This window comes from Scylla paramamosain, chromosome 21 (assembly GCF_035594125.1).
Source record: "Scylla paramamosain isolate STU-SP2022 chromosome 21, ASM3559412v1, whole genome shotgun sequence".
NCBI classification, from domain to species: domain Eukaryota; kingdom Metazoa; phylum Arthropoda; class Malacostraca; order Decapoda; family Portunidae; genus Scylla; species Scylla paramamosain.
In genome coordinates, this window is record NC_087171.1 from 17,292,634 (window position 1) to 17,309,084 (window position 16,451).

A 16,451-nucleotide genomic window follows, 5' to 3' on the forward strand; every position below is an offset into this window, starting at 1 on the left:
TCCTGTAAAAGTATTAGTGTAACATTTAGAATATTGCCTCCAGGTCGTCCTTGTTTCCACTTGGTCTTTAATTCTCAGTAATAAACTCTCTGTTGTTTCATCCCTTGATCCTGATCTAAACCCTCAGTCTTTCCCTGTCAGTCCTCAATTCTCTTCTTGGAATTCTCACTCATTTCCCATCAGTCCTCAATCCTTGGCTCTGAATCCTTTATCCTCCACAGTAAGCCCTCGTCCCTCCATTCCAGTCCAGGTCCCTTCACATCCACCAATAGCGGCAAAAATGTTCGCGGGGAAATGTGTTTCTCTACTTTCAGTCCCCCAGCTTGTGTTGTATATTGTACTAAGCACCGTGAGCAGTAGTGACATTCGAGAACGATGATATTTTTTTCTTCTTAAAATTTTGTAATACGACTCTTTATGATTATTGTTCTTCATTGGAAAAAGGATTATTTGACAAACAGCGAAACAATTCTGTGTTCTTTTGCAGGATTTTTTTTTGTTTATGTGTGTGTGTGTGTGTGTGTGTGTGTGTGTGTGTTTGTCTAAGAGAGAGAGAGAGAGAGAGAGAGAGAGAGAGAGAGAGAGAGAGAGAGAGAGAGAGAGAGAGAGAAAGTATTCACTTATCTCAGATTTCAAAGATTTCCTCCTCCTCCTCCTCCTCCTCCTCCTCCTCCTCCTCCTCCTCCTCCTCCTCTTTCTGCCCTCTTTCTTTCAGCGTCTTCCTTTTCCTTCTCATTTTCCGTCTGCTCGTCCTCTTTCTCGCTTTATTTTTTATATTATTTTTATTTTTCGTTTTCCCATAAGCATCATCGTCGCCTTGATTATTAGTGGTGTCTTTACATAACGCGAGGACAAAACACCGCATCCCGAAGAAGGATTTGTCATCTAGCGCATTGCTCAGAAAACTCATTCATTCATCTGGAAAAAGAAAATAATCAACATCACAAGGATATTTTTGCAGCTGTAATGAGATAGTAATTGTAACGTACAGCAACCCATTATTTTCTTCAATTCCTTGTGATATTCTTTGTCTCTGCCAAGTCTGTGAAGTATTTCTGGCGTGTTTAACAAATAAGCGTAAAGGAAATACGAGTGAGATTTAAGATTTTCCTAATCCAGTCAAGAGTTGTTTGTATGACCTCATTTTTATCTCCTTTTTTTTTTTATTGGGATCGCTCTTCTGTGTCTATATTCCACCTGTTTTATGGTAGAGCATCGAACATAACAAAAACATTGGTTGCCGGTTCAAAAATTTCACCCAAATGCAGATAATAGATTGAAAAGTTTTATATGGCGCCAATGCATGACCTCTGACCTCAGCTAAAAGGTCACTGGTCTCTATCACCGTTGTCTCATTTGCATGTACGGATTTTCCATAGTACTGTGTTGTACGTTTTGTCGAAAAAATGGGACATGAGTTTTACTTTTTTCTTTTTCACTGACACACACACACACACACACACACACACACACACACACACACACACACACACACACACACACACACACACACACACACACACACACACACACAATCACACAGAGAGAGAGAGAGAGAGAGAGAGAGAGAGAGAGAGAGAGAGAGAGAGAGAGAGAGAGAGAGAGGATGTAACGAACTACATTTCTTAACCATTTGGTATGTCAGAAAGAAGACCGCTGCCTATAAAGCTGCCAATTCGAATAGATTTTTGTATTTTTCTATTTTTTTCTGTAATCACTGCCTTCCACATGGCCATGCATTTGTTGCTCTATGATCGCAAATATCAATGTAGTTTTGTTTTTATAGGAACATATGGGAAATAATTAACTGGCGTAGTGTGTGTGTGTGTGTGTGTGTGTGTGTGTGTGTGTGTGTGTGTGTGTGTGTGTGTGTGTGTGTGTGTGTGTGTGTGTGTGTATCTATCGATCATAAGCAAAAAGTATTTTCAAAGCCTCATTGCAGATGTGACTCAGCAAGACAGATTGACATGATAGTAATGGACATGATAGTAATGATAGTTTGTGGTTACGGTTGGTTGTGTAGCGGCAATCCGTATTAAAATAAATAACAAAATGAAGTATAGTGGAATGGAATGCTCTTGGTCTACAGATTGGAAGCTGCAGGGTATGAACCCTTCCCGAAGAAACTAGAATAATTAGGGTCACAAACTTCAAGCTTCCTGTTTCTTTCCTGTAAGATGAGTGTTCTTTTCGTGTCTAATTTTACTTATTCAAACTATGTATTTAAGAACACAGAAAAAGGGGAAGCTGCTAAAAGCCATCAGGCCCACCCGTGGCAGTCCCTGTATGAAACTTACCTACCTATTTACACCTGTCATCCTTATCCATGAATTTATCTAATCTTATTTTAAATGTCCCTAATGACTCGGCACTAACAAACTGATTACTGAGTCTACTCCATTCATCAACCACGGCATTTGAGAAGTTGTTCGAGAATCGCTCTATTTGAAACCTCAAAGTGCATTGAACCTAAACATTTTACTTGACACATGAAAATCATCGTTTCAAAACTGTACTACACAGACTGATGCATTTGATTATACACTTTGCAATCTTCATTCACTCTACAGTTGAGGTCTTAGTTTCCTAGTTTGTAGTGAATGAAAGCTTCGGTGTTCCGGGAACCTCACGTGGCGCCTGTGAAGGCTCCTGACCTGGAAAACCATTGAGTTAAGTGCAGTGACCAGCGCACGGACAGAATTGAATGTTGTGCATAGTGTTATCTTTGTGCTTAGCGATGACTGGGTGTGTGGTGGCGTGGTGGAGCCTCCACTCACCACCCCCACCACCACCACAACCACCACCACCACCACCAACCCCACCACTACCACCACCAACCCCACCACTACCACTGTCATGCTGATCCTTTTGTTTATGCTTTTATTTACCATCCTTATCGTAAAGAGAATAACGTTACTGCCTTTTGATCCCCGTCATTATCACTGTTACCGGAGTGATGCACTAAGAAAAGCAAACTCATTGCACTGTAATCATCGTCATTATCAAATAGTTGACCATTACCATCATTATTATCATCATCATCATACTGCCGCTTCCTTCATGACGGGGCCTGGTTCACAGAAATTTCACGGTAGAAATAGTAGCGCGCTCTCTCTCTCTCTCTCTTTCTCTCTTGATCAGTTTCATTTACTCTCGTTCAAAGTACACAAAAAGGCATCTCAACTTTTCTGTACCGTTTATCTGGCCTTCCGTGCCTCCCATGGGAATTCAGAGATAATTAGGTAACTGCAGATAAACAGTGCAAGAATGTAAAAATAGACCGACAGACAGACAGACAGACAGACAGACAGACAGACAGACAGACCAGAAAGTCATCTCATCATACCACCATTGACCTCGCCACTGCCCTTTGTGGATTTCTTAACATCTCCATTGTGTAAAGACGGTTCCACATTTCACAACCATGGGAGTATTTCTCTCTCTCTCTCTCTCTCTCTCTCTCTCTCTCTCTCTCTCTCTCTCTCTCTCTCTCTCTCTCTCTCTCTCTCTCTCTCTCTCTCTCTCTCTCTCTCTCTCTCTCTCTCTCTCTCTCTCTCTCTCTGTAAGTATATGGATGGATGGAAATAGCGTCTACTCATATGTGCTACTCGTATTTCCTGTCAAAGTTTTGTGATCCAGAAAGGAACATGAGAACTGAGTGGAAAGTTATGACAAGACGAAGACAAGGCTACTCTTTGGATCGACGAGCGGAAAGCGAATAAAGATGAAAGCTCCAGAAAAGAGATGAAATATTTTTCTTTTTCCAAGGAAGAGATGGAGAGATCAGTGACCGGAGAGATCTTGAAAGGGGAATGGATATGATGGCACGTGCATGCAAACACACACACACACACACACACACACACACACACACACACACACACACACACACACACACACACACACACACACACACACACAGATGGAGAGAGAGAGAGAGAGAGAGAGAGAGAGAGAGAGAGAGAGAGAGAGAGAGAGAGAGAGAGAGAGAGAGAATCCTTTCGTCGGTCCTCTTCTCTCGAAAATATGACGGAAATCCTGAAGGGTTTTTTTCTTTCTTTTTTCCAGACATCCAAGAGTTTTACGAGGTCACGCTTCTGGACGATACCAAGAGCGTGCAGCAGAAGACAGCTGAGACCCTGCAGATAGCCACAAAATGGGAGACTACCAGCGGCCCCATGTCTCCACACGTCCCTTGCCAGAAAGATGTAAGTTATTCCTCTAATTTTTTTACTTCTTTTTAGTTATGGAAAGAAATATTAGTACGCATTTTAATTTCCCCATCATAGTAAAGGAAGTGCACGTAGATCTATTAGTTACTAGTAAATTGATGGCACACACACACACACACACACACACACACACACACACACACACACACACACACACACACACACACACACACACACACTTTCTTTCGCATTAAATAATATCACCTAACAAATTAAGAAGGAAGCCTTAAGAGGAAAGTCAGATAGTGGAAGTAAAACCCACCTGAAACATATACCTGCCAGTCTTGAGCCAGCAGAATAAACAAGATTGGACAGGGCAGTGTCACGGCTCATGCAAGAATAACCCCCTAAACATCTGCTTGCGACAGTATGTAATGCAGAAGATGATGTAAATTGTACGAGGCGGTTAGCGTAAAATGCTCCCACCCCTTCCTTCTTTTCCCGTTCAGTGTTCCACGCCTGCCAGATCGTTCGGTGGAAACTGTTGCGAGGCTCTCAATACTCACTTTGCTGCCGTGCACTTTCAACGAGAGGCTTCACTTCTTTGTAAACCCGCAGACAACACTCAGTTTGCGCGGCGTAACTGGAGTGAATTCACGTGTGGATATGGACGTGTGAAGAAGCAGCGAGAAAATTCTCTCTCTCTCTCTCTCTCTCTCTCTCTCTCTCTCTCTCTCTCTCTCTCTCTCTCTCTCTCTCTCTCTCTCTCTCTCTCTCTCTCTCTCTCTCTCTCTCTCTCTCTCTCTCTCTCTCTCTCTCTCTCTCTGTGGTTCACTTCTTAACACACACACACACACACACACACACACACACACACACACACACACACACACACACACACACACACACACACACATGCACACACACATTTTGATACCGCCAAGAGTTTCAGCCATTATCTTGTATATTATGAGTGTACGTTACGCTGAAAACATCTTGGAACTCCCCAAATAAACAAGGGGACCGGACAGCGACAAGTTTTCCTTCTTTTGAAATATTTGTTGTCTCAGATACCAGGCTTCGTAATATTTGGTATCTTCCAGGGCTGTGGTGTGGAAGCCTGGAAGATATTACTTTATCCTCTTTTCTAAGCTATCTTCCAGCACCTCGCCCTCTACACGCTCGTCACTCTGCTTTCACGTGGATCGCTGCCTCGTTTGTCAGTGCCTCGAACACACTCGCTTTGGGAAGTGGGAAATAAAAGAACGAATGCATTATAAACCTACATTATATTTTAGTCATGTAAAGGGAATGTGGTTTGAGGTTATGGCTGGACCTTACCAGCCACCATGTCGGCAGGGAGGACAGGAGTTCAAGTCCTCGTAAGGCATCAGCAAAGACCCGCCAGCCTCGCACCCCGTCTTCCGCTCCTCATCCTGTCAGAAAATATGCAATATGAAAGGCGGCTGCTGTGGATGTGCGGGAAGTGCGTCTCGGCGAGATAAGGAAGATGAGAGGCCGCCAGTGTGAGAGGTGAGAGGCTGATATCAGGATGAAAGGCTTCTGTGCACACGACACCTGCCGCCATCTCGTTGACGCCACGTCTACACACTATGAATATTCATAAAATATTTTCCACTGGAGGTGATGCAGCTCCTGCCTGAGAGGGTAGACTTCCTCATATCGCGTCCCCTGGTTACCATGAGAGCGACACTGACAACATGCCATAATCAGAAAGCGTGTTCGTTAGCTACAGGAGATCGATGTAGATTAGCGCGTCAAGTTTCGATATAGGTCGTCATGTCAGATTTCAAACCCACATTCATTCATTTCCGTTCAGGAAATGTTTCAGGAAATAAATAGAACACGTTCTAGCTTCTCATGTAGACATCAGAGGCCGTCACTGCATCAAAAGCAAACGATGCCTTCCTATTAAGCCATTATTTCAAATATTATTCTGGCTCCTGGGAGCAGAAACCCTTTACTGATTTCACTTTGTCATTAATGTGACATTTTTATTGCTGCGGAAATAACGAAAAGTCCCTTTGCACTTTTGAGACCTTATGAGCTGAAATTCAATGCGGCTCTTCATTAAATGATATTTTGGTAACTAGACACGCAACATTTGCTACGCTGTGCTGCGTAGACTGGAATTGTCATTTGGTGGCCATGTTACGGTTCCACTCCTTGGTCACAAAAAACTGTGCCGGCACTTGATAAATGGATGTAATTTTTTTTTATATATAACCAGACATAACATAATTACTCTGCCCGTAAATGAGGCTAATTTAGAAGATTATTGTGTGTATCCGTGAGTAATTTACATGTACAACAATGTGAGGATATTGGCTCCCATGTAGCAATGGATGCACACATACAGACATCATTAATGAGCCACATAGGCAGCTACATGTGGTAGATCTGACCAGATTCCGAATCACTAGTAGTTGCCTTTAATGCGTCCTACCATTATTATGGCATCTTGGTGGCCTTAGCGGAAGCTGCACACAAAGCTTCCTGTATTTCATTGTTCGCCGCGCGTCCATACCTCGACACACTGCGTGATTCCTTTGTTGTGGCACTAAAAACAATTAATCAGATAGTTGATGCGACCGAGAACATAAAACGTTTGCTGCTAGGTCGGCCCGGTAACTGCAAATTATACAGTAAAACACGTACATTATAATCATATATTGTGCTGTGTATAAGACTAGAGAGGGCTGTGTTATCAGATGGAATATTGACACCATGTACTGTTCACCTATCGAGTGCAGGCGTCCATACATGTTCATACGGTAAGTACAAAGGAACCGACCGACTGAGAATCTCCTTACGGTCTGGTTCAAATTCTTTCTTCATGACAAGGCACGAGAGTGGCATTCTCGCTAGAAATTACATTACTTCATTTTGGGTTGGAGGTGGCGCCAGAAGATGCTCGTTCACCGTGAAAAATGGTTAAAAAAAATGTAACCAAAAATACAAGTATGAAGGTAATTAAGAAAACTTAGCATAGCAGGAAAGAAAAGTGTTGTATGAATTCAAAGATGAAGCTGAAATTACACACACAAAAAAAAAAAAAAAAACTCACTGGAGGAAAACGGTCAAAAGAATTATAAACAAAATTACTAGTATGAAGGTAACTAAGAATACATAGCATATTTATAAAAAAAAATTATACTCGTATATATATATATATATATATATATATATATATATATATATATATATATATATATATATATATATATATATATATATATATATATATATATATATATATATATATATATATATATATATATATATATATATATATATATATATATATATATATATATATATATATATATATATATTCATTGAAAGATAAAAGCTAAAATAAAAATAAATTTGCACTGTAGGAGAGAGAGAGAAATGACCAGCAGGCCTCGTCGCCTCCGCCACACCTCACACCACAGAGATATTACCGATAATGAAGCACGGCAAGCTGTTATCAATCCCGTCAACAGCTGCCGTAATGATGACTTCCATCGCAAATCTATTCCTCTGAGCGACCAGACGGAAGGGAACAAGTGTCGCATTTGGAAACCCTTGTGATGGCTTTACCTCTGTGCCGCGATGCCTCATTAACCCGCCTTATTAACCCGTGTGGCAGCTTGGCGGGGATAATGATGCTTGGAAACCGATCATTGTCCAGTCAGGGAAATTTTGTTTAAGGATGACTTTCATTATAGTCTCATATTCCGAAACTGATGATTGAAAGCAAGGTGGAATTGCGAATCAGTGGCAGTGAAGCAGAAGACTCGTGCTCCTGAACGTGTAGAATTAAGCCCACTGGTTAGGGAAAGATTATGTGTTTGTATGTGTGCGTGTGTATGTGTGTGTATTTTCTTGCATCTCTGTACTCTGTGTTCTCTTTATTTGACTCAGGGGCAGCAACTGAATGCTCCCCTCAGTCGTCCTCGCTACCAGGCGTCGCTCACCTCACCTGATCTCCATCCGTGGGCGTGTGTGTCTTGTACCACACTTCCAACTTGCCTTGCTTTGCCTTGCCAAGTCAATTTATCACATACCGCAACTTCTCTACTAACTCTCCGTCTGAGCGAGAGTTCCAAACGATCTCCAAGAGAAGGCTGGGTTGCCGCAATACTGCCGCCCCGACACGAGAGAAAACCAACAGCATCGGCACATGAAGTTACATCGACTGCTACCGTCTGCGGAAACTTCAGTCGCCGCCAAGCAACCTAAACTTTGCTCTCGACAACAGGCACCAAGAGAACGCCAGGCTATTGTCGGAAGCAACAACAACAAAAAACATTCTTTGTGTGGCGATCTTTCTTTCCATGTTCAGTATCCTCCTATTCATCTTTGGCTTTATTGGATTACAGTTTCTCTCTCTCTCTCTCTCTCTCTCTCTCTCTCCTCTCTCTCTCTCTCTCTCTCTCTCTCTCTCTCTCTCTCTCTCTCTCTCTCTCTCTCTCTCTCTCTCTCTCTCTCTCTCTCTCTCCCGTGTATTGCGGATGTAATTACTGCGGAAAAGAAACTGTTGGTGAAAACACTGCAGTGATACACTTCACCCGGAAACAGGATCATTCCGATGGGCGGCAGACAGTGTGCTCAGCGGTCATGCCCTGGGGAGTGTCTGGAACATGTATTGTGTGAAGGGGGAATTATGTTTACTGTACGAGTCTCATGAGTTTCTAGAATACTCTGGCGTTGTTAGCAATCGACACACACACACACACACACACACACACACACACACACACACACACACACACACACACACACACACACACATACAACTTGGTGGCGCAATGGTTAGCGCGCCCAATTCACAAACGGGAGGTTCTTAGTTCGATTCGTTAGCCAGGTCAAAAGCCTGGGCGGACGTCTTTGCAGTATAGCCCCTGTTTAATTGGTTTAAGTTGGGAGCTGCGGCCCACTGCTCAGGGAAGATTAAAAAAAAAAAAAAGAATGAAAAACTGCACGCGGTCGCCTGACCAGGCAGCCATAGTATTTCTATGCAAAATACTTTCCTAGGGTTTATGTATACTTAAGATGTATGTTGGTATGAAAGTTAATATGCAACATGTGGATTTTTAGCTATAAGGTTGTAAATGAGTAAAACCGAATATTATTATTATTACACACACACACACACACACACACACACACACACACACACACACACACTGACACTCTTCAGGCAGGTGTGAACAGTTAGCATCATAGTCAAACACTGTGACTGGCTACTCAGTGGGTTTGCGAATTACCGCTGCTCTTGGCTATCACCACAATGGTGGCTCGCTACTCGGTTGAATCGCGAATTACTATGTCTCGCAATCAACCCAAATCAGGAAAGAGGCCAGTTGGAGTGGTTCGTGGCTCCACACCGCGGTTCATGGGTTCAGAGCTTCGACGAGGTGGACAGCATAGCATAATCCATCATCATCTTTATTCTGACACAATTGTTTTTAGTAATATGACCATATTAATCATTCATGGAACAATTCCAACACTTAAAGAAACTAGAAGGTTTGAGACACTGAGATCCTCTTTGGGAAGGCTTCCCCTAAAAGACTGGTTTTCTCTATCGATCTCAGTGGAGAGAGCACGAAGAGGGAAGGGTGACTGAGCAATACCACCACACCGGCAGCTTTTATATGTCTCGTTTTCATAAGGATCGATGTTCGTAGGAAATAAATGAATGTCGACCATATTTGCTTGTCCTTGAAGGAGTATGTGCTTATGTTTAGAATGATTAATGTTATTATACTGTAATAAAGGACTTTCTGGAGAACAGTAGTCAGATATTTGTTTCTTTAGACAAGTGAAAAAAATATTATGGTTAAGATTTTTTGCACAGAAAACTCTAGCAGACGATGCAACAATTAATTCTTTGTCTTTCCAGCAAGTAGTTTCCTTGCGGTAGTTGTAAACTGATAAACAGAAACCCTTGTGACAAACTAATGGGTCTCCTGTTCTCTCTCTCTCTCTCTCTCTCTCTCTCTCTCTCTCTCTCTCTCTCTCTCTCTCTCTCTCTCTCTCTCTCTCTCTCTCTCTCTCTCTCTCTCTCTCTCTCTCTCTCTCTCCTAGCACACACACACACACACACACATACATACAGACAGACAGACACACTGCACCGCAACGCACATCCCCTCATATTTGGGGCAGGATAAGTGGACATTAGTTGATTAGGGGGCTTATGCTTCCCGCCAGCACGTCACTCCACCTAGACAGAAGTTCAGCTCCTCTTTAGAAAGGTCTGTCATTCACGAAGCCATTTTAAAGCAGAACATCAGGTCGCCAGTCAGTTAGGAGAAAAAAAATTGGCTTTGGTGTGCTCCTTAACTTGACGCTGACTGAAGCGAAACAACTGTTAATATTTGTTTGTCGCGTTTGCTCAGCCGTACGCTAATTTGTGTAACTTGCCTGTGTTTATGGAGTAGGTAAACTTACTTCATTTCTCTTCCCGCAGGAAATTGAGTTGGAAGTAAGCGACGTCCCTGACCTGCCTACGCCGGAGCCTTCGCCCGTGTTTGAGGTGAGTCTCGCCCCCGCAACACTGACGGCGGTGATGCTGCATTATGTCTGGTAGTGATCAAATCATGTCAAGTAAATGATTCACGGTAAAGGCACCCACGAGAGAGAGAGAGAGAGAGAGAGAGAGAGAGAGAGAGAGAGAGAGAGAGAGAGAGGAGAGAGAGAGAGAGAGAGAGAATAAAGAGATAAGGTGCGAAGGTGTGGAGTGAAGAGGGATCTAAAAATAGGAGGCAAAAGTGTGGAGTGAAGAGCAGTCCAAAAATAGGAGACCAGACACCAGGCTAAAAATAGACAGAAAAAATTATCTTGTAAGGAAAACCTCGCACCCTTGGAGGGAAATACGCTTTAATGACCGAGTCGAAAGGTGAACTGAGATAAGGAGAGCTTTGAAAACTTGGGGAAAGAGAGAGAGAGAGAGAGAGAGAGAGAGAGAGAGGAGAGAGAGAGAGAGAGAGAGAGAGAGAGAGAGAGAGAGTATGAGTGAGTGAGTGAGTGAGTGAATGTGTGTGTGTGAAACGGACAGACAGACAGACAGACAGACAGACAAAAAAAAGAGAAAGAATTATGCCAAGCAGACGGACATCTCTCCCGTGAACCTTTTCTTCATAGCGGGAATAAATGAAACTTATGAAGAGCTACAAGTCACCTACCATGCATCGCCGCCACCGCCTCTGTTATCAAAATATTGAAAATTTCGCGGATTCGCATGATGTGACATACTTATAAGACTTAAAATAAAATATGGCAGATCGTGTCCGTAGACTTAACTGGCGTAAAGTTACAGGAAGTTTGTGAAAAAAAATATGTATCCGGCCCTGTTTCAGAATATGTTACTTGTTCTAAGACTCACTCTTCTCGATAAATTCCACGAAGATTTCTTGATAACATTTTTGTAAACTTTTGATACAAACAGACGAATAAAGGCAAATAGGAATGAATAGGTGACACCACTGACCGGAAAACGCAGTGAGAGCCTGAATGGAAAATCTTTATTCTGCTTACTACTCCATACACTTCAGGAACTAGTAGAGTTGAACCATATGTGCAGGATCAACCACATAACCTTTTCTTTCATCAGGGTTAGTGTTGTCATTCCTTGCACGATTGCTAATAGGACCCACGTCACCACCACAATTATGTCCAACAAAACCGCTGCCCCATGGTTTGTCCCACACGCGCATCTCTCACAGTGGCGCTCAACACATTCTGATGCACTTTACGTAACGCAAAGCCAATAGCGAGGGGAATGAATCTGAAAGCCGTCCTATGAAGAGTCAGCTCATATTGACAACACAATGAGAAAATACGGTCGCTTTCACTGAAAGTTAAGAGGGAAGATCGGTATATTGTCTTATTATTAGTATTAGTAAAAGTATTAATATTTACGGCTAAAAGATGCTGTCGTTGGCTCGCTCTATTCAGGAAACGAAGGTCTGCCACTCGATTTCCCCGCCAGATTAAAGCCCCGCTCACCCAGCAGGTAATGGGGACGGACCTAAGCCCAGGGGTTGTGATTCCTCTGCTCTGAAGGAAAGAGAAGGACTACCACTATTATAAATATGCTTTCGATGACTGTAACGTGGTGTCTCAAGCTGGACTGCGGTTTCAAAGTGTGTGTGTGTGTGTGTGTGTGTGTGTGTGTGTGTGTGTGTGTGTGTGTGTGGTGCGTTGCTACTAGGGAACAGATATTATTTACGCAACATAGTTAACATTTGGTCTAATCTTTTTATTATTATTAATATTATTATTATTATTATTATTATTATTATAACATTGTCATTGTTATTGCTATCACCATCGTCATGACAACAACTACCAAAGATTCAGGAAGCCTAGCATTCTGTGTATTTTTCAGGTTTCCTCCACCCCTTCCCTCCTCTTGCCTCCCTCTTGCTTTCACCTCAGTATTATTAATGTTCATTCTCTGCCTCACTTACATGCTTCGTTTTTCACGTTCCTATCTGCGCCTCTTCCTTTCGTATGTTTCCTCTTCATTATTCTTCTCCTTGCATCTGATTAGGGGAAGAATTTACTGGCACAGAGGAGGAACTGCACTATGGTATTAATTTTTATGCATCATCTTTTATTCTCTTCACGATTCGTATTCTTTCTGGTAAACGAGCATTTTGTTATACACGAGTGATTCTTTACAGCTCTTTTGTATGGCTGACTGTCTGCCTCTTTGCTTGTCTGTCTGAGTGTGTTTGTCTCTCTCTCTCTCTCTCTCTCTCTCTCTCTCTCTCTCTCTCTCTCTCTCTCTCTCTCTCTCTCTCTCTCTCTCTCTCTCTCTCTCTCTCGCTCTCGCTCTTCGTACTAGTTATCTGCAACCACGGAGTCTATATCACTCACTTTCTTGTACTGAAAACCCCCTCCTCCTTCCCTCTCTCTCCCTTCTCTCTCCCTCTCGCCGTACCACAACGATCCTCTTCACGCCATCTTCAATTGCCTCCTTGTCGCATTGTCTCGTCTTGTCATCGCCTCACACTCACTTTACTCTCCCTCATGATGGACCATAAAAGAGTAAGACCGAGTGACATTTTCATCACCTATAACAATGTATTACCTGACACTCGTACAGAAGTACGAGTATATATATATTATTGTTGGTATATGCAGTGGGAGTTCCTTATTGTATGACTGATGTAAGGGCAGTTTATCTTCTTTTTTTTCTCTCTCTCTCGTGTGGTTTAAGAAAGAAGTATTATAGCTTTTTTTTGGACTGATGATAGTTGTGTACGCGGAAGCTAGTATGATGTCGATGTATGGTTGTGATTCAGTACAGCTTTAGAGTTTTGTGGAAATAGTTCAGTGGATGTATCAAAGAATTATTTATTTATTTATTTTTTTTTATTGCTGAGAACTTATTATTGTAAATACGCACACCTTGTATTGTGTCTGCCCCAAGAATAACGTGAAGGTGCTACTTTTTTTTTTATTGTGTGTGTGTGTGTGTGTGTGTGTGTGTGTGTGTGTGTGTGTGATGGAGGTTTGCGAGTGAAGCGTGGGGGCGAGCCGAGCACCTGCATGGCTTCGGACAGCGGGTGCTCGGTGGCGTGGAGCAGGTGAGAGGTGAGGAAGGGTGTAGCACTGAGGATTAGTCACGTGTATGCAGGTGCCAGTGGTCTGTTTCCTTGATTTACGTATTGCCTTCATTGTCATGTATGAGGAAAAGCCGGCTCAAGGCAAAGAAAATAAAAATAACGAACAAATTTTCACTTCTGCACCTTTTCTATCAATTTCTTCTTTTCCATTCTTCGTTGGTGTTAGTCTGATGGATGGAGGCATGTGGAAGTGGACTCGAGGAGGGGAGGTGGAGGGTGTGGGGTTCTTAATCCTGCCTACGATGTTGTAGTGTTGCGACAAGATCTCTCAGTACTGGCCTGGCGTGGTGCAGTGCGTGTTATGTGTCTGTGGGTGGTGTGGTGTACTGTGGTGGTCGTGATCAGTGTGGTTGTGTACTTGAGTGTGGTGTTTTGCTGTGATTACTTTATCGGTATTGGAAACCTGAAGGAGTTGGCAATGCGTCCTGTGCCGGATATATTTTACTTCAGGGGTTAAGTCCAAGTTTGTGGCTGGAAGCTTGCATGAATAGCGTTGAAGATTTAAAGACGCAGTTCTGGCTGACGAAAGACTCGGATTCAATTACAGTTCGCTGATAGTGTAATTCTTAATCATTTCAAAAATTGGTCATATCTTCAGTGGATTTTGCTTACTTTCATTATGTTATTGATCGATTCTGAAGCTTCACTCAGCACACGTACACACAGCTAGAGTCTCTGGTTGCTCTTAGGAAATCTATAGCCAGCAAAGCACATGACAAAAGAGAAATCCTATAAATAAACTTGAAATTAGATTCGCCACATGATGCGGTGAGACCAGTTAAATAGAAAAAAAAAAGTGTTAGAGTCACATGAAAAAAATTAAGACAGTAAATCTAAATGAATCATATAATACTAAGATTATAATATGTTACTCTGCAGAACTTTAAGGCTGTTTTTCTTCAAGATTTTAGTGAGACATGAACCATTCGAGCTTGAGAGTCTTTGAAGGAAAGAAAGAAAAGAAATAGCAATGTGCCTACGATCATTGACCTACACGCGAATAAACAAACACTTCTGATATCAAAATAGTGGATGAAATTCTATATAAGGTTCTGAAAAAAAAAAAAAATTGCAATCTAATCCTGTTAAGAGTATTCAAGTAAAATCTTTCCATAATCAAAACTTGTCACGTGCTCGGTGTGAGTCAGCGGGCGGGGAGGCAAAATGGAGGTGGCGGGAGTGGGTGGGAGTGGGAGCAACCTGCGACCCTCGTTTTCACTGGATTTTAGAAACCTTCGAAGTTCCATCAGAAGACAATTCAAGAAGGACTTTTACATCGAGTCCCCGCATGACCTGAAAGACAGCCTAAGGAAGAGTGCAGAGGCTGCCGGGCATGTAACCTTGCCGAGCAGCAGCAGCAACATTTCCCTGACCAGGCTGAGGCCAATAGTAGAGCGAGCCTCAACCAGCCTCCAGAACCTTGAGGCCTCTCCGTATAAAGCTCAGTCAGGAGCCACAACATCGCCGACGAAGGAAAGTTTAGGGGAAAAGATTTTCAGCAAAGTTAAAGGTCTATACAGCAGCAGAGATGACCTGGCCACCGACGGGAAAGAGAAGAAAAAGACAGTAAAAGGCTCGGAGGAATCCAGTCCCAAGAGCACCGCCTTTATCAGCAAGATCAAGGACTTGTACAGCAGCATGGAAGGCATCAACATGAGAGACAAGCCTTCCGCGGCAAAGCCACGTGGGTCCATCGACGAAACGTTGAGAGGCCTCAACCTACTGCAGAGGCTATACAGTAAGGAGGACAAGAGTGACGCAGAAGGAAACGACATCAATGTGGCCGCTCAAACGGAGGATTACTGGAAGGGCGTCCAGTTTCTTGATAAGGCCCAGGACATGGTAATCAAGGATCTGGAAGAGGACGAGTTTCTGAACTCCCTTGATGCAGACGACGACGTGCCAGAGCCGCCCCGTGACTGGCTGGAGCACGTCAAGCCACAGCCGGGAGAGCCGAAGCCGCCGCCGCCACCGGGACGAAGAGGAAGGAACTCCATTATCTCCTTAAATGGCTCCATTCATTCCATCTCATCGCTGCCCACTTCGCCGCCTCCAGCTTCCGAAAGGGTCATCAGGAACGCCAAGTACTCCAGCACCCGGCGAGGCAAGGTGGCCCGCCAGACCTTCCAGGTGTATCCCAAAAGCTTTAATCAGATCAAAAAGTTCGGCTTGAAACTTTCCCGTCGCGTCAAGGTGAGATCTTATTACCATCGGTGTTACTTGTTGCTGTGTGGTGTGCTGCGTGTGTGGTGGGAGGTGTTAAGTAAGAGAGGCACTGGCAAAAGAAAACAGAAGGCCCAGTGAAGTGCCAGTCCCTAAAGAAAGGTCAAAAGTGTCATCCAAAATGGCAGCATAACTGTCTTAGAGATCTGTGTTATTGAAACGGCCTCACTTGGACACATATCCACCGTTGTGAGTCAGGCAGCTTTTGGCCCTGACACTGTAGGTTACCCGGAGAAACGCCCATGCTTTTAATTACCATTTCATCAAGCTGAGTGGTGCTTTCACTATCACAGACCTGTCACCATACGTTCACTAATTGTGTTACCATTATCATGACCCGGGGTATATTAATTTCACCAAGAGAGCAATTACGTAGGAAGCTTTCTAGTGGTAGTGTGTCTGCCCC

General features: G+C 43.1%; 1 protein-coding gene across 2 annotated transcripts in view; it reads left to right on the forward strand.

Moving 5' to 3' along the window:
• The first annotated feature begins 14,043 nt into the window (after positions 1–14,043).
• LOC135111130 (uncharacterized) overlaps positions 14,044–16,451 on the forward strand; it is a 49,911-nt gene continuing 47,503 nt past the window's right edge. Inside the window, exons 1-2 of one of the 2 annotated variants that reach the window (XM_064024127.1) lie at positions 14,100–14,131; positions 14,702–16,015. In XM_064024127.1, coding sequence (XP_063880197.1) covers positions 14,987–16,015 — 1,029 coding nt within the window. In that variant the 5' untranslated portion in view covers positions 14,100–14,131; positions 14,702–14,986. Of the gene's footprint in view, positions 16,016–16,451 lie in introns of both variants that reach the window. The other variant, XM_064024126.1, reaches the window with a different exon arrangement.